Source organism: Peromyscus leucopus, chromosome 6 (assembly GCF_004664715.2).
Source record: "Peromyscus leucopus breed LL Stock chromosome 6, UCI_PerLeu_2.1, whole genome shotgun sequence".
Lineage (NCBI taxonomy): Eukaryota > Metazoa > Chordata > Mammalia > Rodentia > Cricetidae > Peromyscus > Peromyscus leucopus.
In genome coordinates this window covers 72,728,131-72,751,116 of record NC_051068.1, presented here as the reverse complement: position 1 = coordinate 72,751,116, position 22,986 = coordinate 72,728,131, and the positions used below count along the sequence as shown (strand labels likewise).

General features: G+C 51.6%; 2 protein-coding genes across 2 annotated transcripts in view; one reads left to right on the top strand and one right to left on the bottom strand.

Moving 5' to 3' along the window:
- The window catches only part of LOC114686258 (hydroxymethylglutaryl-CoA synthase, mitochondrial), a 172,951-nt gene that overhangs the window by 113,675 nt on the left and 36,290 nt on the right, over positions 1–22,986 (bottom strand). The gene's annotated exons all lie outside the window — the stretch shown is intronic.
- Positions 662–22,986, top strand: part of LOC114686257 (D-3-phosphoglycerate dehydrogenase) — a 30,392-nt gene continuing 8,067 nt past the window's right edge. The window contains exons 1-6 of the mRNA XM_028860925.1: positions 662–918; positions 9,923–10,074; positions 11,615–11,680; positions 13,876–13,930; positions 14,030–14,128; positions 22,461–22,593. Coding sequence (XP_028716758.1) covers positions 781–918; positions 9,923–10,074; positions 11,615–11,680; positions 13,876–13,930; positions 14,030–14,128; positions 22,461–22,593 — 643 coding nt within the window. The 5' untranslated portion in view covers positions 662–780. The remainder of the gene's footprint in view (positions 919–9,922; positions 10,075–11,614; positions 11,681–13,875; positions 13,931–14,029; positions 14,129–22,460; positions 22,594–22,986) is intronic.

Sequence of the window (22,986 nt, the reverse complement as noted above, 5' to 3'; positions counted from 1 at the left end):
TTGTTTTTAATTAAGTTTGCACCCGTCTGTGCTTTTACTGTACTGTGTTAGGCTACCAAATGTATAGGGTTACCTTTTTAATGTCTAGTATTGCTCCTTGTACTTTAAAGAAAAAAAATATGCGTCTTAAAAGGGCTCAGGTAAGGCTAAACCAACAGTTCAATCCCGGAGTCCACGTGGTGGAAAGCAAGCACCAATTCTCAAAAGTTGTCCTCTGAACTCATGAACTCATGTACACACACACACACACACACACACACACACACACACACACTCAAAATACAAATGCTGTGGAGATTAAGGAACGAGGGGGTGGGAGGGGTGTTGCTGGGGATCGAACTCGCGGCCTTGAACACGCTAATTATGTTTAACTACAGAGCTATAAATACCCAGCCCAGTGAATGGAACCTAAAGAAGAAAGAAGTTACTATGAGATTTAGTTCTCTTGTGGAGACCGCCTATTTCTCCGTTTATTTCAGATATGAATCAGCTAGTCTGCGTAAATCATGTGTGTGAAAGCTCACCAGGTGCAGGTAAGAGATTCGCAGCCATAGAAATTAGTCAGGGGCAGATGAAAAAAAAAAATGTAGGAGGCTCAGCCGGGGGAGGCGGAGCCGGCAGAGTTTAAGCATTTCTGACCAATCAAAAGGAGACCATTGGCGCGAGGGGGGAGGGTAAAGGGGGAGCGGGAGATCGAGAACCCTGCCCAGTCACCGGAGCCAGCCCTGCCTACAGCTTCCTGGCCTGAGTGCTTTTGCCCACCCAGAGCCTGCTCCAGCAATGGCCTTCGCAAATCTGCGCAAAGTGCTCATCAGTGACAGCCTGGACCCCTGCTGCCGGAAGATCCTGCAAGATGGAGGGCTGCAGGTAGTGGAGAAGCAGAACTTGAGCAAGGAGGAGCTGATAGCCGAGCTGCAGGTAAGGCGAGCCGGAGACGAGCGAAGTCACCGGGCATCTTAATGACCAAACCCGCTGACCTCACGGGTGCCCGCACTGCCCTCCCCTGTCTTATCTGTTTGTCCCGGGGCCTCCCGAGATTGGGGACCAGCAGAAGGAGGGAGGAAAGGCGGAGAGGAATGAACGGCCCCGGGGCTGCAGGATGCAAACTTTGCGTGCTGTTCGCAACCGCGTGTTTCTTGTCGGCGTTGCAAAGTGTAGCTGCTCCCATCTGGTACCGCGGGATGCCAGAACCGCCCCGGAGCCTTCTCGCCGGGCGGCCCAGCCTGCGGGCTCCCGGCTTGCGGTGCCGCACGCGGAGCTTCGTGCACAGGGGACCCTTCCCCGTCCAGGGCAGGCCGCTGGGGTGGGGGCAGGGGGCGCTGGCTATGCGGGTCCTGTGGCATCTGTGGCTGCAGACTCGCACCGCCCGTTGTCTGATGCAAGACCTTGGCGCGCTTTCTCGGGCCCTGGGCCTCTGGGGAGCGCTCGCCGGATTCGGGGCGGGCCGGGGGTGCAGCCAGAGCCCCGCGCCGCCCACGCGGCTGCCGCCTGGAGTCGGCCTCCACCGTCGGCTTTATCGCCGAACAGGACCGACTTCACTCCATCAGAATCTTGTCCCATGCACCATCGGGAAAGAACATTTCTACCAAGTCTTCGGAGTAAACCTCTGATCGTTTTAATTGAAAGTCTTTCCCTTCCTTTCCTTTGAAAAGGTTTTGCTAAATTGGCTGACCTTGCTTAGGTTTGGGGTGGGGATGGGGGTATTTTGTGAGCTCTTCTCTCCAGTTCCTGCCCTTCCTGCCGGCCGGATCCATCCAGGTATGCGGTCTCCTTCGCGGCCTCTCAGCTGTCCTGCCCCACCCCCCAAGTTCCACGTGCTCCGCCTTAGGGCCTGCAGCCAAAGCGAATGTGCACCTCCTCCTGCACAGGCTGAGAGGCCTTAACCCGCAGGGACCAAGCGGGGTTGCTCTGGCTGCGGGGAAACTGCCGGAGCTCGCTTGTCGGTTTCTCCCAGGACCCTGCCCCGCCTCCAATCCTCTTCCTCTGTGGAGCTGATATCCACGTGCCCAAGCAGCCCTTATTCGCAGACTTTTCTGGCCCCGATCTTTAAGAAGCTTGGAGGAGTCTAGGCCAGGTGGCACACACCTGTAACCCCAGCACTCCCCGGAGGCAAGGAGAAGGCTCTCAAGATGGATCCCAGCCGGCTGGACTGCCTGAGATCCTGTCTCAAAAAGAAAAAAGAAACATGAAAAAGAGCTTGGCTGGCTCATGCCTCGCACTAAGGAGGCTGAGTCGGAAGCATCTCTGTGAGTTCGAGGCCAGCCTGGGCTACAGAATGAGACCGTATCTGGAAAGCTGGATAAGAAAAGGAAGGAAGACTGTAGGTTACTTGGGAGGCAGGGCCCAGCACTGAGACAGCTGCCCAGGTGCCTACACCCGAGTTTACCGAGACTACAAGCTGTGGTGCTTGCTAGACTGGAAAGTGGGAGCAGGGACTCGCAGGGGACTGTATGGGTGGGCGGGGCCCGCGGTGTGACTGTTGTCAATGGAGCAATTACCAGCAGGGCGGTCATTCTCACTGCCTGGTGTCAGTGACCTTGGCTCTAAAATCCAAGCAGTGGCCAGGAATGGCCTTCAGAGCACCATGGGCCGAGGGCTCTGCTGCTCTCCAGTGGCAGTGAAAAATGTCATATCCAATAAAGGGGCAGGAATAGGGGGCGTGAGGAGAGTGAGGAGCAGGCCACGGCCTCACCAAACACCTGGAAGTGTGGGGATGGGAGCATGGTGCTTAAAATGCAGGCCGCTTTCAGGCAATGGAAACGCTTGGCAAGTTAGAAGAGGTGGGTGCCAGCTGATGACTGGCTGGCCCCTTGAAGAGCTCTCAGCCTTCGGTCTGCCTTGGGAAAATACCCAGCGCAGAGTGCCAATTAATTAATCTTAGAAGGATCCTCACTTCTACCTCCCTCCTCACTTTATCTCCTTCCGAGAGTCGCCTGGCAGTGTCTCCTGCCCTCCCCGACCTTAATCTTTGCAGTGAGAAGCAAGGGTTAGCCCCTTTGCTGGCTGTTTGCCCTCAGCCCAAGAAGGAGATGTTAACGTAATTCTCTCCCCTAGTGGTAGACTTCCAGTCATCAAGTCAGAGCACACGGGAGTACTGAGTTTCATAAGTCATGATCAGCGTTGTAGAAAATAATAGAGACAGCCATGTTGGTAGTGTCTTATTTCATATATGGGGTTTCAGTCACGTGTGTTGGAGTGGGTGTGAGGGCACATGTGTATGTGAATATATGAATATAAAGACACAACTTAGAGGTTGGCTTCTTTTTCATTCATCAATATAACCATTGTTATTTGAGATAGGGTCTCACAGTGTGAGTGTGTGTGTGTGTGAGAGAGTGTGTGTGTTGTACGTGCATACAGCTGAGTCCTCTGCAAATAGTTAATTTTTAGCTCTGGATGTGGTGAAGCAGGCCACACTTGAGAAGCTGGAACATCAGGATTGCCACATTGCAAGACCTTCTCCAAAAAAAAAAAAAAAAGAGGCAAGGGGTCATGGCTCGTGCATTTAATCTCCGCACTCAGAAGGCAGAGGCAGGTGGATCTCTGTGTTCCAGGCCAGCCAGGGCATACCTGCATACCTGCATTCCCTACGACAGGGGAATGACCTGGAGAGCTTCTCCGATGTGCCCTATGCTCTAAGTGGTAACAACAATAGAGTTACCCACAAGGCCAAGCCGGTTCTCCTGGGAGAGGAAGCATGTGTGAACTTGAAGAAAGGGGGTGGGGATAGGTTTCCGCTGAGTTAGCGTAGCTTTTCTGGGACAGCCGTAAATCAAGCAGATCAGTTGGCCTGGGGTTTCCAAGCTCGAAAGCCTGGAAGTCAGAAAGACAGAATTTGTAGGCAGATGTGGACCGTGCACATTCCAGATGAAATGAGAGGCAAAGAGCCATGGAGGTGCCTGTATCGAGGTGCTTGCATTCCCAGAGAGGAAAGAGCGGGCACTGGGGTGGGGGTGGGGGGTAGAAGGATTCCATTTTGAGAGCCTTGACTTAAGTTCTGCCCCTTCCCCAGTGGGAGTACTGGAACAGAGTCCTGGCTTATAGGCATGCATCAGGCGTGACCGAGGAGAGCGTTCTCATCCCAGCACTCCATGAGGAGTTTTGTTAGGTGTGAACTTTTGGGTTGTTCAGTAGTTTGTGTACGTAAAAGAGGGGAGGACACCCTGAAGGAGTCTTTGAGGGATAAGCTACGAAGGGACGATGGAGTTTAGGAGGGCAGGGTTTGAGCGCTCGGCACAAGGTGGGTGGGCTGGTGGCCTCAGTACGTTTGTACTGAGTAAGCCAAGGACATGGCTTCCAGTTGATGTTGTAGGAGGCAAACTCTGACCAGTGTTGGCTCTAATGTAGGTTCTGGGCCCTGGGGACTTTGGATGCACATCTGTGCCAGTTTTGCTGGAGAAGCTTCGGGTTTATCAGAGCCAAAAGCTGGTTGCGACTGGTGGGTGGAAAGTATAGTGCCAGGGTGATGGCCCCACAGAGCAGACCCAGCCAGAGAGAGCAGAGCAAGGTTGCTGTGCTTGTCCTCGGGGGGCTGTCCGAGAAGGCAGGCCTGAGGCCTCTACACCCTCTGCAGCGGCTCTGTTTCCTCTGGGGGTGGTCTCTCAGTCTGGGGCAGCCTTGGAGGGAGTACTCAAGCCCAGGGGAACGATTGGGCAGGATTCCTTCAACAGGGCCGGGCTTTGGCTCCTAGAGGGGACAATGAGTGGGAAGATTATGACTCCTTGGGTGGTCTGTGCCCGCTTGCTCCTTACCTGTGCTTGTCAATTGTGAGGGGACCCTTCTTCCAGGGTTGGCCAGTTCCAGGGCAGGTGTCATATGTTAGTGTGTTGTCAATTACCTAAAGTGTGCTTTCTGGCTGCAGAGGAGCACATTAAGCCACCATACTGTGATCATATTGTATTTGTCCAGCCACACCACACACTGCCCAGTTCCCCCCCCCCCCGAAAAGGACGTGCAGGGTCCACTCCCCTTCTCCACATGCTCACCAACGGGGAATGGTCAGTTTTCTTTTTACCAATAGTAAACCTGAAATGAACATTTAACATTTTGCTATTATTTTATGCGTACGGATATTTTTGCCTGCTTGTATGTCTGTGGACCATGTGGGTGCCCTAGTGCCCGAGGGGGCCGGAAAAGGGCATTTGAATCCTCTGGAACTGGAGTTACAGATGTTTGTGAGCCATCCTGTAGGTTCTGGGAATGGAACCCAGGTCCTCCGGAAGAGCAACCAATGTTCTCAACCACTGGGCCATCTCTCCAGCCCCACAAAGTGAACCTTTAAAATTCACCTCTTTTCTCTCCTGAGACAGGGCTTCACCATGTACCCAAGGCCAACAGCCTCTATGCCTGCTAGATTTACATATTTGGTTTAAAAATCTGTCTATCTATCTCCCTGTGTGTGTGATTGGGGGTGCGAGAAGGGGGCAGGCGGGGTTGGGGGGGTCAACTTTCAGATGTCAGTTTTTTCCTCCCACCAAGGGATCCTGGATGCAGGAACCCAGGATCGTGGAATAAGCATTTTTTCCAGCTGAACCATCTCACCAGCCCTTGTTTTGTTCTTTTAGTGTCAGGATCTCACATTGTAGCCCAGGCTAGCCTCACATCTGTGGCCGTCCTCAGGCTCCCATGTAGAAGACTTGTAACAGCAAGCCCCTGCATCTCGGCTCTGCCTTACTGTCCTCACCCTCACTCGGGTGTTGAAGGGTCTTTGCACAGGTCTGCATCCAGCCTGTGCCTTCACGGATGTTTTACTGAGTTCTTTTGCTCTGAAGGAACCTGGTTATTTTTGCTGGTGCGTGGGATTTTCTTTCCATATCAAGACCATTGTCTTTCATTCTTCTTATGAAAGAGTTTTCCATGTAGAGGTTTACACTTAGAATATGGCCATTTCCTTACATACAGTTTCTGCAATGTGTATCTTTCTTATAAAAGACTTTGTCATCCCAAGATCTTAAGAAAACCCAATATACACTTTTCTCTAGTGCTTTATTTTATATTTCTTTAGTTCGTCTGGATTCTCAAATCTAAGCATTTTCCCTCTAAATCTTCATAGGACTGCTGTTCAGTCTTTCCCCATCCGTTTGATTCCTGCCTTTATAAGTTCCTACTTCGTGAATATTATTAGTGTTACTGTTTGTTCTGAAGACCATGGCTTGCTCTGTCACCCGGCTGGTCTTGAACTCACAACCATCTTGCCCAAGTCTTCCCAGTGCTGGAGTATTCAGTCACCACACCATAGATCTGTTTGTCTAGGTTCCTGGTTCTGTTGATTTCCCAGTGTGTTTCTTATGTTTCTCCTGGTCCTTCCAGCTTTTTCTCCCTTTCCCAAACCTACTGGTGATCCTTAATCACTCTTGTTGATCAGGTTGATGTAACGAGTAGCATCAGTAGGCGCTAGTCCACAGCCCAGAGGCCACTGGGTGTTCTAGAGGCCTTGGTCTTTGTCCCATTGCTGTGTCTTCACGGTGATCTGACTAGCTGAGTAGCTGAAGATCCCAGACCTTTGTTGGGGACCTCAGAGGCTTTCCTGGAGGAACCGTATACTTTTGACAGTGACTCTAAATGCTGCCTTTGGGAAATGGCTGCACACTTGGACTCTCAGAAGACTTGAGCTCCATCCCAGCTTCTAGTGTTGGCTTACTGTCTGTTATATGGAGGCCATGAGTTAGGCTGTCCTAACTTCCAACTTTTTCTCCCTTTCCAAAACACCTACCTGGCTGTGACTCAGGCTTTATCATTTTGACATCCTGACACTGTCTCTTTCCTAGTTCCGGCATCAAAGATGCCAGTTCTTGGGGCTGACTTCAGATCTGTAACAGTGACTTAATTCAGGTTGCCTCTCAAAACCTGTTTCTTGACCTGGAAAATGGGGATAAGGGGGTCCGTTCTTGGAGTTGTGGTGAGAGTAATGTGAAGCCGCCACTGGAGAGGCTCACACGTGACTTATGCATGTAGCACTGAGGCTAACGGGGCTGTGGAGAAAAGGGAGGGGCGCCAGAAATAATACAGGTAAACACTTGAATTGAAAACCATTGCTTAGTCAGGTGGTGGTGGTGCACACCTTTAACCCAGCACTCAGGAGGCAGAGGCAGGTGGATCTCTGTGAGTTGAAGCCAGCTTGGTCTGCAGAGTGACTCCCAGGACAGGCAGGACTGTTTTCACAGAGAAACCCTGTCTCGGGGAAAAAAACAAAAACAAAATAGAAATCTTTAAGCCTAGGGGATCAGACTCTGCAGGTCAAGGGGAAGACAGCTAAACACAGGGCGTCTGGGGCTGGGGATGTAGGTCCAGTTGGTAGAGGGTTTGCCTGGCATCCCAGGGCTCCGTCCTTGGCACCTTATAAACCGGATGTGGTAGTGAGTGCTGGAAATCCCATCACTTAGGATCGGACATTCAGAGTCATCCCCGGCTACATGATGAATTCAGAGCCAGCCTGGTCTACATGAAGCTGCTCCTCAAAACAAAGGGGAGAGGGGGAGACGGCTCATCTGAACATCTGAAAAAGTGAGCCAACATCCCACCCTGAGGGTCACAGCAATAAGGAAGTGTTAGGGAGCAGACATCTATCAAAGCCAGTCAGAGGCAGGGGAATCCTTCTTTGGAGCCAATGTGGTGGGTGTCTGTGTGCCAGGAGCAGTGTTCTTTTTCTGACTGGGCTCTGGCTAGTATTGGGCTAGCGTGCTACAGGGAGATGTGGGAGCACCCTCTTGGTGCAGGCTGGTATTGGCTGTCCCACGACGGGCAAGTGTTGGCAGATCTTAGTGTATCTATCACTGAACTTCAGGGTCTGGATGGTTTCTTGGTCATCTTACCTACCAGTAACCTCGCCAGTGGAAGAAAGGAAAGAACTGGGGCCCTGGGGTGTGGTGACAGAGGTTTACAGAGCTGACTGGGTTTTTTTTTTGGGGGGGGGACAGGTGTGGCTGGGTGTGTTTCTCATTTGCAGAATGAGCTTGGGACACACGTGAATATTCCTTGGAATCTTCTACTCTGTTCTGTCCAAACCACAGCCGTTCAGGGGCTTGAGGTGGCCTGAGGGGGCTGTGCCACAGCCCTAACCAGATGGTTGAGGATGCCTGGAGCATAAATAGCTACAGAGAAGTGATTGTGTAACTGTTAAGGTAGGGTCTCATTGCCTGGGTCAGCCTTGGATTCTGTCACTGTGGAGGCTACCTCTACTCTTGAGCAGTCGGTCCATTCCTTCATTTAAACCACCCCTCCCCCAGCACAAACACCCTTGGCCACAGCACGAGCTTTGCCCCTCTTTCCCCAGCAGAGATAAAACAGCTCTGTTCTCGGCTTTAACTGTTGCTCAGTTCCAGGCCTGTGCACAATAAATACAGTGTGGGCCTTCCTAGGGGCGAGATTCTTGGGCCTTTCTGTCTTCAGAATCCATGCCTTGGGGGAGAGACGCAAGAAGCTCTTCATAGGACCTGACAGGGAGCTGCTCTGGGGAAACTGGGTGTGAGGGGCCATTACCCCAGCCCTCTTACAAAACCTGTGGAGGAGATCAGGGATAAAGAATGAGGTAACTTGAAACAGTGACCTGCCTGAACTTTGGCCTCTGATGCTTTTATTTTTGGTGCCTTTTTATTGACATTTGTCTTGTTGTTGTTTGCTTGGTCTATTTTTATTTAATAATTAAATAATTAGAGGTAGTCTGGCCTCAAACTCATGATCTTCCTGCCTAAGGCCTCCAAGTGCGGAGGTTACAGACGTGCCTGCCCCCACAACCAGCTGCTTAGTGCCTTTATAACATTTTATGCTGGCCTGAGGCCACCCATGTAGGACAGGGGATGGACTTTTTCACCTGCTACCTCTCTTGGGGGTTCCCGTTCTGTTTGCTCAAAGAATGTTCTTACTAGGGAAAGACAGTACATAGGATACGTCTCTTCTGAATGACCCCAAGTTGGGGGTCCGCCTTGGTCTCAAGTGTGGCAGCTGTGATGATGAATTCGTGGTCTTAATTTTCTCACGTGTATTTTTAGTGTGCTGTTGCCTGAGCCCCTGAGCAGCTGCTGGTGGCATGAGTTAGGCCCACGGCCCTCCCCTGCTCCCTTCCTGTGGGTTCTCGTCTCGGGAAGCATTTTTGTCTCGGCAGGCATGTCTTCCATTCACAATGCTTACTCATTCAGCCAGCCAGCAGTTACAGACTGGCTTCCAGGTGCCTGGCCCGGGGGCTTGAGGGGTGGAATTGGATTCCACCTCTGCTCTTCGGCAGTCCAGTGGAGGAAGTGAGGGCCAGGTGCTATCCCTGCCTGTCTTGTTTGCTTCTCACACACCTGAGACTGGAACCCACATCCCTCTCTGATAAACCATGCGGCTTAGAGTTGAACCCAAGCCAGACTGGTATATACAGACGTTGCCTTTCTTTCTCTCTTTGGAATTCATCTGTGAGCAAGGCCAGGTACAGGAATATTAGTGTGTATGATGCTGACTAGGACACGTGTCTGGTCACACTGGATGGGTTATCTCTTGGCTACAGGTATTTATTGGGGTACCATCTAGGGAAAGATGAGTCAGATGCCTAGAGCTGGCAGGCTGATGCTGGAGTGTGCTGGCAAGGCACTTGTTTTTTGTTTTTTCGAGACAGGGTTTCTCTGTGTAGTTTTGCGTCTTTCCTGGAACTCGCTTGGTAGTCCAGGCTGGCCTCGAACTCACAGAGATCCACCTGCCTCTGCCTCCCAAGTGCTGGGATTAAAGGCGTGCGCCACCACCGCCCGGCAGCAAGGCACTTGTATCTCATGACTAGTCTCAATTCCAAGTCAAATCTGTGCAGGTCCTAATCCACATCACCCTACAGTGTGCCAAGAAGGCAGAGCTGCCTGTGAGTGGGCATGCATGCCCGCCAGGAACGCACCAGAGGCCTCAGGTACCTCACAGAACAGCTATATGAACCCCGGCTCTTTCTTCCTCTGCCCAGGACTGTGAAGGCCTTATTGTCCGGTCAGCCACTAAGGTCACTGCTGATGTCATCAACGCAGCAGAGAAGCTCCAGGTGGTGGGCAGGGCCGGCACCGGCGTGGACAATGTGGATCTGGAGGCCGCCACGAGGAAGGGCATCCTAGTCATGAAGTAAGTTGTGGAAGCTGAGGTGGGTGTGGAGACCAATATAAAGAGGGAAAGAAATGCTTAAATGAGAGCCAGGTAGAAAAGGTCTTTCAGAGTGCTGTCTGAGGTAGGCCCCGGGTCCCTAGGATGGTGCCTAGTTGAGCTTGGTTGTTCCAAGGCTGTGTTCTGCAGTCTTTGGGTGTGGAACTCGCCCTCCTACAGGGCCCCGCACATCCGCAGCTTAGCATAGGAATCAGAAAACTCTAGGTGAGGTTTCCCTGGTTTCTTGCTCCAGCCTGGATCTTCCGCTTTGCTAGCACAGTGGTTCTGCACCCGGCCCAGATGCCCACACGCTTTCTTGATGGAGTGACGTCCCCTCTTGTCTCTTCCTTCATTTCCCTGCCCTGGTCTGAAGCGAAGGTCCCAGTTCCTTTCCTAGCACTCTGGGCCCCGGAAGAGAGGGGGGTCCCTGTTAGTGCTGTGTTTGCAGAAGCCCAGGGACAAAGATCATGGCCAGTTTGCTTCTGCAGCGCTGTCCTGAATCAGGCCCCTGAGAGACACAGCCATTCCCGGCCCACTTTGCTGAGTCCTGCTGTGCCTCTCCCCTGCCCCCAGGAGGGTGGGGGATTGTTGACCGAAGCACTGACAGAGGTCAGGACCTGGTGGTGGAAGTGTTAAAGGATAACCCGTTCTACCTGCTCTCTCTTCCTGCACAGTCCGCCAACCCCAATCCTTCCGCCGCGCTAGCCGCTTGCTAAGGGGGAGAGCTGGAAACTCTGTTGTCTTGCACAAAGACAAGCTCTTAGAATCCTTTCTTCTTGTTGTTGTTTTTTGAGACAGGGTTTCTCTGTGTAGCTTTGCGCCTTTCCTAGAACTCGCTTTGGAGACCAGGCTAGCCTCAAACTCACAGAGATCCCCCTGCCTCTGCCTCCCGAGTGCTGGGATTAAAGGCGTGCGCCACCACCGCCCAGCGTCCTTTTGTTTTTTAATGGAGTCTCTTAACTCTTTGTAACCTTCATTTCTAGCAGTGACCACACCCAGTAGAGGAAGCAGGAGGGTGAATGTGTGTTAGGTTTAGGGCGTTGTCAACATTGTTTGGTTTTTTGTTTTGTCTTGTCTGTTGTTTGCGAGGAGTAGGCTTTTTCTCAGTTCAAAATAGATTGAATAAGAAGGAGAAACCAAACAGGTAGAGGTCCTGTGCCTAATACAAGCCAGGTGATGTGACATGATGGGTTTCCCCGATAGCAGGCTGACCTGGAAGTCGTAGACTTGTTCAGAGGCTCACCCCAGGAAGGAGCAGAGGAGCATGTAGATAGATGGACCCTGAAATGAAAGAGTACTGAGCCAAACCACCCATCCATTTTCCCATCACAGGAGATGCTTCCCTGCCTTGTGCGTGTCCGAGGGAGGGAGGGCCTCTTCCTGGGGACAGGAGGCTGAGGTAGCCTGGTTCTTAGGGCAACAGAGTATCTGTCCAAGAAGCCAGAATGGGAGCTTGGGGCTGGAAGCGTAGAATATTGGGGTTTGTCTGGGCCCACTGACCTCTCTTCTCTTGGGTCTTCAGCACCCCTAATGGAAACAGCCTCAGCGCTGCGGAACTCACCTGTGGGATGATCATGTGCCTGGCCAGGTAAGTCCCTGACTGCTCTGGAGATCCAGCCACCTTCTGGTAGGTCAATGATTACTGCTTGGCAAGCAGACAGACCTAGAAAAAAGGTACAGTGGTCTCAGTACGCAGATGCCTTGTAGCCTCTCAGGGGGTTTGGAAGTAGGCATGGGAAAATGGATGCTAACTCCAAGCTCACAGAGAATGTGTACACCATCTCCCTTCCTCCCACTCATGACCGCTCCTCACACCCACTGGACGCTGTGCCTTCTCTAATCCCAAACCTTGAGAATGCTTTCGGTACCCCAAGTGCCGTGTGTGTCCAGGTTACTGCTAACTTGTTAAGCATTGAGATTTTGGGGTTTAACTCTTGTTAATTCATTCAAGAGACTCTGGTTTGGGCAGCTGAGCCATGGCCCCCCTGTGTTTACCTGTCCTCTAGGCCTATACTGTAATGTATGGAATAAACATCACCCATGTGCCTACCTGTGGATTCCTATCTAAGGGAGCTCTTCTGGCAGGATTCTGGGTGGTGTGGGCCTCCTGGGGGCCGTGACCCCAGTCTAGTGACCAGGTAGGTGGAACACACAGTATGAACTCGTCCTAACGATCCAGGCAGTTGTTTGGCAGACATGACCCACTCCATAGGCCTTTGTCGCGTCTCTGTGATACAGGCTTTCCAGTAAAATGGGGCCTGAAGCTGTTCTGAGTCCCTCCTGTAGAGGCAGGCAGGGGCACTCTTGCCCGGGGCCTGAAGCCTGCTGTGACTACAAGATTTTCTCTTTCCCATCTTCTCCCTCCTGCGGGGGGAGTTAAGCTTTGCTCTGACCTCTCCCAGGATTCCTTGATAGCAGTGCAGACTTTGCACCGGTCAGTGGGGGGTTGGGGGGTGGGGGGGGGGAGTGGGGGGGAGGGAGAAGCAAGGCCAGCAGGCACAGCAGGAAAAGTCTCCTCCGCTAGGGTCCCCAGGTCTCCCCGTGTGTCTGAGCTGTGTCTCTCCTGGGAGGATTGTGCAAGCCCCATACCCTAGTTTCAGCTTGCTCTGTTAAATTGGGTGACCTATTTGTCTGAGAGAGTGAAGGAAGTGTCTCTCAACACCACTTTCTGATTCTCCCACCCCGACCCCTGGGGTGAAGAGCTAGGAATGGTCTCCCTCCAACACCAGGGCCAGCTTATCTCATGGAGTAGGCAGGGTCCTGTGAAGCAGAGAAGGCTGCCCTCTCCCAGCATCCCTTCCTGGCGCCCCTCATCCAAGATGAGCACCCTATTGGGAAGGAAGTGCCTGGCTCATAAGCTAGTGGGTGTTCCGCTCTCTAGGCTGCTCTCCTGGGACGGGCTGAGTGGTTCAGCCCGAATGCCTCCTGTAGGCAGGAATGAGCTCCTTCACTCAGGAGATGAGTCCTGTGGACCCCAGCACTCCTCATGGAGTCCAGCATAGAGAAGGTGTGCTGTACACACCATTCCTCATCTCTTCTTTTTTGTCCCAGACGCGGTCTGGGTGACATGTCCTACAGTCAAATCCTACCGTTAAGTTCTAACTTCGCCCTCACTGCCACGTTCTCTGATCCAGAAAGCAAAACAACCCAAGACATGGCAACTCAGACCTGCATAGGAGCCAGTAGAAGGAGATAGTCTACGGTGTGTGTGTGTGGGGGGGGGGGGGTTTCAAGGCGTAGGCAGAAAGGTGGTGGACATGTCGGAAGTGTCAGGATCATTTAGGGCAGAGTGGAAGGGACCATGGTACCCACTTGCCTCAGATTTGCTCTCTTGAGGTTTAAGAGGGAAGGATCATCAACTGCCCTTTCTTTTAAAACAAGAGACGTCATCAAGAGTGGTCCTGATGTGGAAGGAAACAGTTCCCGGAGTCGTTGGAGCATTTGTCCCTGTAACCTGTAGCGGTCTGGCCACTGCTTACGGGAGAAAACTTGCCAAATCCATGCATTCTCCTTGGTACTTTAGTGGCTGAAGTAGATCAGATTCTCTTCCCCCAGCCTCCTGGCTAGAGATGATGTCCTCTGGTTCCCGAGTCAGGCCCTGCCAATGCTCTTGCTGGCCCAGCTCCCCTTGCGCACAGTGTCCCTGACCCTGAGCCTCCACGCCCATGTCGCGTGTGGCTCCCAGGAGAATGACTGACAGACTGGTGGTGGCTGTGCTGATCTGTCCTCACACCGTCTTCCTGGGATGTTGGGTGACCTACTGAACCTGCTGTGTCCTTGCAGGCAGATTCCCCAGGCGACAGCCTCGATGAAAGATGGCAAATGGGACCGGAAGAAGGTGAGCTGTTGCTTTGCCTCACCCATGTGGGCTCAGCGCCCAAGCCCCTCTCTTGGTCCTGACCTGGACATCTTTACCTTTTGCCTTGTCTGGTTGCAGTTCATGGGGACAGAGCTGAATGGAAAGACACTGGGAATTCTCGGCCTGGGCAGAATTGGAAGAGAGGTGGCCACCCGAATGCAGTCCTTCGGAATGAAGGTAAGAGGCTTCCAGACTCTTTGGGCATGGGCCTTTCTGAAGCGGCATCGGAAGACATTAGCGCAAACAATAATAGGTCCAGCCTATATTGTTTGCTCCCAGGGTCCACAGAAGAGTCTACCAACCAGCTGCGGATTCTAATCTGGGGGATATTCAATGAATCTAAGCACACTGAGTTCTTTAGTCCATTCGCTTTATTCTTCTATGGCGATTCCATCTACACAGTTTCTTGTCTGCTCTCTTACTTAGCTCCTCTCAGTCCCTCCTGCTCTCGGTCCCTTCTGCTCTCAGTCCCTCCTGCTGTTCTCTCATCATTCTACCTAGTTCTTTCCATCTCAGTCGTCCTCATCTTTGTTCTTCTCCATCAATCCTCTTCTCCCAGTGCTCTCAGAGAACCAGTCTATATACCCACACAGTAATTCTTCGGTAAAGCAATGTGAGGCTTGAAGTTTTCAGGGTCTCAGAGAGAGGTGATAAGGACCCACTCATAAAGCAATTAATTGTCAGCTTCCAGTTACAACCCAAAAGGGGAGTGACTAAAGGGGAGTTCTCCGGTAGGGTCAACTAAAGGCTAAGATCATTAGGGAATTTATGTGCTCAAACTATAGTCTAGAAATGGCTAGGTAGAATGTTAGGGGTCAGTAAGTCACAAGAAAGTAAACTGTCTTTGGCGCCACTTTTCCCGCTCATCCCAGCTGCAGCTGCTTTCTGATAGGGAGGGGGACATATGCTAGGTGGCTAAGCGACCTATGTCAGAGCATGTAGTATTTGGTTAGTAAAAGCACTTCCACTCAGAGTAATTGCTGAGGAGAAAATCTAGAAATAGCACCTGGCTGAGGAGGAATAAAAACTTAATTTGCACAACAAAGAAGCTTGGCACCTGTTGCCTGCCTGGCCTGGAGGCAATCTCCTTGGGTCAGTGGGAAGTAACTGCCTTAACTCAGTATCTAGCAAATGGCTAAAACTTCATCCCAGGAATGGGAGCAGTAAATCTCTTAAGTTAGGGTCCTGTGTAAATAACCCGGAGTGAAGGTAAGGAGTTGAGGATTTAATTGTTAGTGGTTCTTTTCTCTATCTGTGAGTGAGATGAGCTAATGTTTATCTATGTGCAGCTTTGTCCTTGGAAAAAGGTATCTTTGCTGAAATACTTTTGTCTGGAGAATGACCCTAGCCAAATATATGTTAATGAAAAATGAACACAGCTGGGGACAGTTGTCCAATTACCCCACATGTATAGGCAAAGTTGTGCCCAAGATTGAGATGCAATCATGAGATTACATGTACACGTAACATGGAGATGCATGGTAAATGGGGAGACTCATAGCTGTTACTGCACAAGAAGTTTACAACAAGAGACAGCCAGTTCATTCAAAAGGCAGTATTCCCATAACACCTTGCGTGATGGCTTCCTCTAACAGAACCCTTAGTTCTGATAGGTTGACCTTCTGAACACTAGTTGTCACTGCTGTGTACTGTCATGGACTTTCACTACCAGCGGCTCCCAATAAGACATCGCTAGGCTTGGGGGAAGCCGAGGCTTTGTCATGCGTGGATCTCTAGAGTCTCCTATTAAATAAGCAGTAAAGTCAGGGAGAAAGGGGCCGCTGACCTCTCTATTGGGACATTTGAACTCAAAAGCTGAGAGTACTGGATACAGGTCCCTCTGCTCCTGGGTATCCATAGCCGGAGCCTCGGTGGGCCAGCAAATGTTCTTCTGTGACACACATCCTTTCCCGTCATGCTACAGAGCCTCCTGGTTTTGCTGTGTCTCCTCTCTCTGATAGTTTAGAAAACAAACCAATTTATAGCCCAATGCCAAGGCATTTATCTTTCTGTCCTTATTTCCCTCACTATCCCAGCAAAGATTAAAGGTGGTGATAGGTGGACGTGGTGTCACATGTCTATAATCTCAACATTTGGGAGTCTCTGGCGGGTGGCTCATGAGTTCAAAGCCAGCCCGGGTTACATAGCAAGATCCTTTCTTTAACATGCGTGCTTGTTTGTGTGTCCTGATATGAGAGATTGCTAGACAGCTTCAGACCTCTCTCAGAAGTCACTCTGACCCTGTCTTTTCCAGCTCTGGGAGCCAGGAGGTTCCTGGCTGGGTGAAGGCTGTGATCAGTACATGTCTGCTCAGATAGGCCAGACAGCTCACAGCCGCTGAATGGGCGCCAAGGGGCATTCCGTATTTAATGTGGTTGTTGAGGGAATTACAGGGATTATGGATCACACAGCAGGCTTTAGTTAAACATGAAGAAAATTGTTTTGACAATAGTCAGTCATTCCAGGTCTGGGGAACCTTACAAAGAGCTATTAGAGAGCTCCCCTGTCTCCTCCCTGCTCTTCCAGTGGTCACCGCCCTATCTTAGCACTGGAATGGAAGTTACGGCTTGAGACTGGCATCCAGAATTATAAGAGTGTGCCTGAGCACTCACTGAAGGGATGGTGACCCAGCCCCCAGGGCGGCATCCCACTCTGCCACACTGAATGTCTTCTCCTCCACTCCTCACACATCTATTTACATCACACATCTTTCTAACGCTCAGGTGTGTGTGTGTGTGTGTGTGTGTATTAGGTCCCTGAGAGAAATGGGCCTGGCTCAGCAGGATCCATTGATGATGAAAATCAGTCTCCCCATGGCTCCTTGCAGGTGGAGGGGGCAGAGGGTGCCATGAGTCTCTAAGAATACTTTTTCCTCCTTCCTCTTCTGAGAGAACCAAGGTCAAGATTTTTTTTTAAAGATTTATTATGTGTAGGGTGTTCTGTCTGCACATATCCCTGCAGGCCAGAAGAGGGCGCCAGATCTCATTACAGATGGTTGTGAGCCACCATGTGGGTGCTGGGAATTGAACTCAGGACCTTTGGAAGAGCAAGCTGTGCTCTTAACCTCTGAGCCATCTCTCCAGCCCAAGGTCAAGATTTATCCCCAGGAAGAATTCTGAACTAAAAGCTGAGGCCCATGTCTAAGCAGGACTCAGCACGTGGGGCCAATCAGCTGAGCATTTCATTGACGTGCATTGGCTTGGGGACACAGTAAGGCTCGCCACCACCCCTTGAGTCCCATTGCCCCTGTGGCATCAACACCCAGACTTTCCTAGCTGTAGAACATTGTCCCCGGGAGGCCTTGGCAGTAGCGGAATCAAAGAGCCCCATTTTGTCTCCCGACTAACTGGTGAGAGGGAAGCCCTTCCAGCCACCTGGTACTGTCCAGCTGCTCCCCTCCTACAGGGGTCAGCCATGTGGGGCCTTGAGCGTCAGTGCCAAGAAGTAATAGGTACGTCTCAGACGTGTGTTTGTTTCATAGAGATGTCTAGAGCCTGTTCATTTCAGCGTTGGTCTGCAGCTTTGATTGTATCCCACACAGCATGCTTGAGTGTGTTTAGGATAGAGTCTAACGATGTAGTTCAGGCTAGCCTCAAACTTACAATCCTCCTGCCGTAACCTCCTGAGTCCTGGAATTATGGGCATGCGCAGCTATACCTAGCCATGTTTAGCTACAACCCAGGCTTTGAGGGTGTGTTGCCTTTCCTTGGAGCTTCTGCTGTCTAGATGTCTCTGAAGGATCATTCCTGCCTGTCTTGGTTTTGAACCATTCTTTGTAAACCCCTAAAAAAATGGCTTGTGATGTCCTCCCCCGACAAGCCGACAAGATCGGCACTCTGCTGATCAGTTCACCACCCTGAAGTGTTCCTGGGCTTTAGTCATCTTGGGACAGAGAGATTCTGCACCACCCAGGCTCCTGTCTGTGTCCTCGAAGCCACTGAGAACAAGATAACATAGTTCTAAGTATCGAGAATAGGAAACAATGATCACATTAAGAAATTATATTACTGCGTGTGTGTGTGTGTGTGTGTGTGTGTGTGTGTGTGTGTGTGTGTGTGTGTACACATGCTCACAAGAATGCACACGTGCACCCTGGTGCACAGGTGGAGGTAGACAGACTGTGAGACCTGGCTCCCTCTACCTTGTGGGTTCCAGGGATCCAACTCAGGTCATCCGCCCTGGCAGCAAGTGCCTGTGCCTGCTCAGCCGTCTCACTGGCCCTGAGATCAGTCCTTACTAAGCTCATTTTCAGACTTGTCTTGTCCCCTTTGACAATAATGATTTAACTGATAGAGCATGGAGATGTATAAATAATCTCTTTACCTGGACTATTTTTAAACGTGGGAGTTTTGTTTGATTTGTTTTGGGGTACCAGGCTTTGAACCTAGAACCTCACACGAGCTGGCAAGGTGCTGTATCCCTGAACTACGTCATCAGACCCTTTCATTGTTTTGTCTTGAGACAGAGTCTTGATGAATTACACAGAGTAGCCTTGAACTTACAACCTTTTCCCCTTGGCTCTGAAGTGCTGAGGTCCCATGTGCCAGGATGCCCAGATTAAAGTACTGTTTTAATTATGTGATAGACGAATGTGTTCATACAGATAACACTCTCCTGCATGAGCCTCCTCTTGGTAGCACTAGTTTGGCATATGTCACCCCAGACTACATTCTCTGTGTGTTCGTGGCATGTGTACTATGCCCAGAGAAGGTTGCAGGCCTGTGTAGAAACACAACATTGCCTGTGGTGTTAAGGTAAAACATAACTGGACCTACTATGTTTTTAAACCTGGGTGTGGAATGCTGTGGTATGGATTATTGGCTGTTCCCCCAGTGATGCGCCCACAATGTTAGAGCAATTAGTCTAGGAGGGACCCTGTCAGGCTGGCAGGAAGTCGTTCATGATGGCCCAGAGCTCTGCCTTATCCACCATTCTCACCGATAGCCCAGACCATGCATCATTTGTGGATGCCAGAAAGCAAGGAGAGGTAGTTAGTTAGAAGAAGGGATTCCAGGCCAAAGGTGGGTGACACACCAGGTCAGCCTGCAGCCTGCTGGTGACCTGACTCATCAGGCCTTACCCTGAGCGTTTCTTCGATGTGTTGCTAAATAAAAGCCGTAGTTATTGACTCAACTTGTTTATGCTGGCGTCTCTTAGGATGTGTAACCAGGCCCAGGACAGCTCAGAGCTGAGCCCTGTCCTTCCTTACCAGTGTCCCCGAGGGACACCACCCGCATCTCTTAGCAGTATCTTTGTGACCAGTGTTGTGATAAATCTGACCTCAGCACCCGAGGCCCCGGCGGCGGCGGCCATTGGTATTTCCTGGCCAGCTTCTGTTTCCTAAGGTGGACTGCATCAGCTGCCATGCTCACAGAAACGGAGGCCCAGCAAGGCCAGCTACAGGCTTAAGACAGTAAGACCAGGAAGTGAGAGTTCACTCAGGTGTCCTGGCTTCCAGGGTCCCCACTGTTTCCACTCGTGGCCCACATTAAGTCCCTAAGCGGCCACTGCTCAGCCACACAAACGGCAGATGTTTTCTAGGGCAGGCAGCTCTTACCACAGGGGGAAAAAAATTATTGCTACTTTATTCCAGATTTTTATTTTTATATATTTTTTTTTATTGTGTGTGCCCGTGAGTGTGCGTGTGTCATGCATGGTGTGTGGAAGTTAGAAGACAACCTATGGGAGGAGTTGGTTCTGTCCCTCCACCATGTGGGTGCTAGGGGTCAAACTCTGGTGTTCTGTCTTGGTGGCAAGCATCCTTAGCAACTCGAACCCTTAACTGCCCTACAGCAGTGACCTTCATACCTCCTGCAGCCTCATGGGACCAAGACAGGAGAGAGGAGGTGGTTGAGGAGAGCTGGGGGGTGGGGGGGGGGGGGTGGACTTCGGGCCTTCGCCTAAGCAGCTTTGAGGTAATAATAGTTTTTGTACAGTTTGTGTGTAAAATCCGTCGCAGTGGCAGAAAGATTTGGGATGCTCAGTGAGAACACGCTGTGAGGGAGAGGAGGATCTGTTCCGGCCAGCTCTGCCTTGGAGCCCCTTTAACTTCAAGGCCTCGGTTCTCCATCCTCTGTTGAACCAGCAGAGCCCTGGAGCTGGACGTTGAGCCTCCCAGCTCTGCCTTCTGTAACACCAGCAAGGTGACCAATGCAGGGACCATTGAGGAAACCTCATGGCATACTTACTGTCCTACTTCTCTGATAAAACGCCGTGACCAAAAGCAACTTGTGGAGGAACGAGTGTATTTCATTTACCAGCTTGTAGTCCATTATCCAGGGAAGTCGGGACAGGAACCTGGAAGCAGGTGCCTGAGGCAGGAACTGATGTGGAGCCAACAGAGGAGGGCTACCATCTGGCTTGCTCAGCCTGTGACTTTCTTATACCACCCAGGACCGTCTGCCCCGGGGTGGCACTGCCCACCGTGAGCTAGGTGCTCCCACATCAGCCATCCATCAAGACAATATCCCCCAGTCTTGCCTAAGAGCAGTCTTAGGGAGGCATTTTCTCAATTAAGATCCCCTCTTTTCTCCGGGCGGTGGTGGTGGCGCACGCCTTTAATCCCAGCACTCGGGAGGCAGAGCCAGGCAGATCTAGGTGTGTGTCAAGTTGACAAAAACCAACCGGCATGCTCCCCGGCTTCTGCCCAGCAGGCTATCTGAGCCTTCTCAGGACGTGTAGGAGCCAGGCAGGCATATGGCGTATGGGCCTGATGTTACTCTGTCCACGTTGGCCAGCATTGTCTCCTAGTGTGAGACCTCTAGCCCAGCTTGGCTCTTTTATGCCCTAGTTATCACTAGTGAGAAAAGACAAAGCAGGGCTTCTCCCAGCTAGGTTCATTCCTGGCAGGCGCCTGCAGATCAGTGAGATGCTATCTCTCCATGAGGAAGCAGCTGAGCCCATGCTCTGTGGCCTCTGTGGACAACACTTGCTCTCTCCTTTCCCAGCCCACCACCCTCAGACCCAGGCACCTGCTGTCATAACAGGGACGGTGGGCCTGGTGGTCAGCCCTGAGCTCTGGCCTTGGTCCCCAAGAGTAGAACAGACCACAGGGTATGAGCTGTGAGCTCGCTCAGTCATGCATGGCTTTGTGATCTCTGGTGTTCTTTTCCACTCTTCACTGCCCATGAGAAGAAAAACACATCTGGATTAGAGATGAACAGGGCCATTGTTCTAGTCATCTCTGGCGCCGGCAGACAAAGGCGAATTGTGAGGATGAGGCCAGGGATTCATCTCTTCCCCCTGAGCATTTCCTTCTCTGTCCAGAAATGAGTGGGCTCCATCAGAGGGTAATACAAATGTTTGAATAGGCCCTCGAAATCTATAAGCCCTTGGTGCTCTGTGCCTGGGTCCTTACAGGGCCACAAAAGCAGTGTCTTTCCTGTAGCCTTCACTGCTGGCTGGGGCGGGGGACGGGAGCTCCTTGGCTTTGCTTATGAACAGGGATAATGGTGCAAATTGTGACCCCGAAGTGTTAACTTACTCAGAACCGTTAGGGATTTTTCTTTTTCTTCCCCAGAAGCTCTGAAGTGTGAAAAAGAAGTCTTTGTATTATCGTTAAGGCAGGTTCTCTAGTCCCCTAATTTCAAGTGGTTCCCATACCACGGAGCAGAGGACTTGAAAAGCACAAGAAGGATTCCTCTCCGCAGAGGCAGCAACCACTCAAGGATGAGGCCTCATTTCTTCCCTGTTTTCACTCAGGCCTGGGTCTGCCGTAAGCATATGCCTGAAGGGTTCAGGGGGGTTCTCTCAAAATATTTTTACCTTCGCCGTGTTAGAGCAGTGGGTGGCTGAAGTCATCTCTCCAACGGCTCTTATTATACTGGGGTCCTCACGCACCTAGAGGAGCCTGACATATGGCTGGCAGCGGAGTTGTGATAAGAGCTGAGCTCAGGAGAGAGGCCTGGGAAGGCCTCCTGGGTGGATCAGGCAGAGAATGCTTAGATCTTGGTTAGTGTAAACACCACGCATACATACACACACACACACACCGTACCTGCTTCCTAGATCTGCCTGGCTGCTTGGGCATGGCCCTTGCTGGGACTTGGAAGAAGCTGAGCCTGTGCTCTCTGGCCTCTGTGGACAATGCTTGCTCACTCCTTTCCCAGCCCGCCGCCCTCAACCCCAGGCACCTGTTAGCGTAGCGGGGGATGGTGGGCCTGGCCGTCAGCCCTGAGCCCACCAGTGCTCCCGTCTCAGGGTTGCCCAGTTCCACTTTGCCCAGACACACATGGGCTGCTCCTGCATCTGCTCAAGGTTGGATCTTGGTGACAGACAGGCAGCTTTCTCTTCTCTGGCTGTGCTCCCCCCTAGTTCTGCAAGCCTCCTTCCATTGATGTACAGCAGGCAGGAGAGTGGCCCTGAGCGCACTGCGTGGTCCGGAGAATTACACTAGAGGATTGATTCAGTTAGGCTTCAAGTGGTGCCAGCTCCTGGCAAATGCTGCCGTTACCGACAATAACGACGCTGAGGGTAAAGATGCCTCTTCCTTTCTCTCGCTCCTGACCAGACTGTCGGCTATGACCCCATCATTTCTCCAGAAGTCGCTGCCTCTTTCGGGGTTCAGCAGCTGCCCCTGGAGGAGATCTGGCCTCTCTGTGATTTCATCACTGTCCACACTCCGCTCCTGCCCTCCACCACAGGTAGGCTCTCAGTATGGGGTTTTCTGCAGACACCATTGAGCAAGTGTAGAAAAGGGCCTGCCCAGGACCTGCTAAGCACAGCGACACTTTGTCACAAGTCCCCGCCTCAGAGGGAGGAGGGTTGAGCTAGCCGAAAAGCCATGGGTGTGTGAATGAACTGGACACATAGGCCACCAGGCTCCCATGTGGAGGCTTCATGGGTCAAACAGCAGGGGCATTTTGATTCTTGGACCCACGCAAAACACCTTCATCTCCGGAACTTCCTGAGTCTAACGCACATCCGGTACAGGGTGTATGATCTCAGAGCATCTAGGAAGACAGAGGTGAGGTCAAGGTACCGATCCAGCAGAAGGAGGCCTCCGGGGAGAGGTGGATTGAGGGAACCAGTGTCAG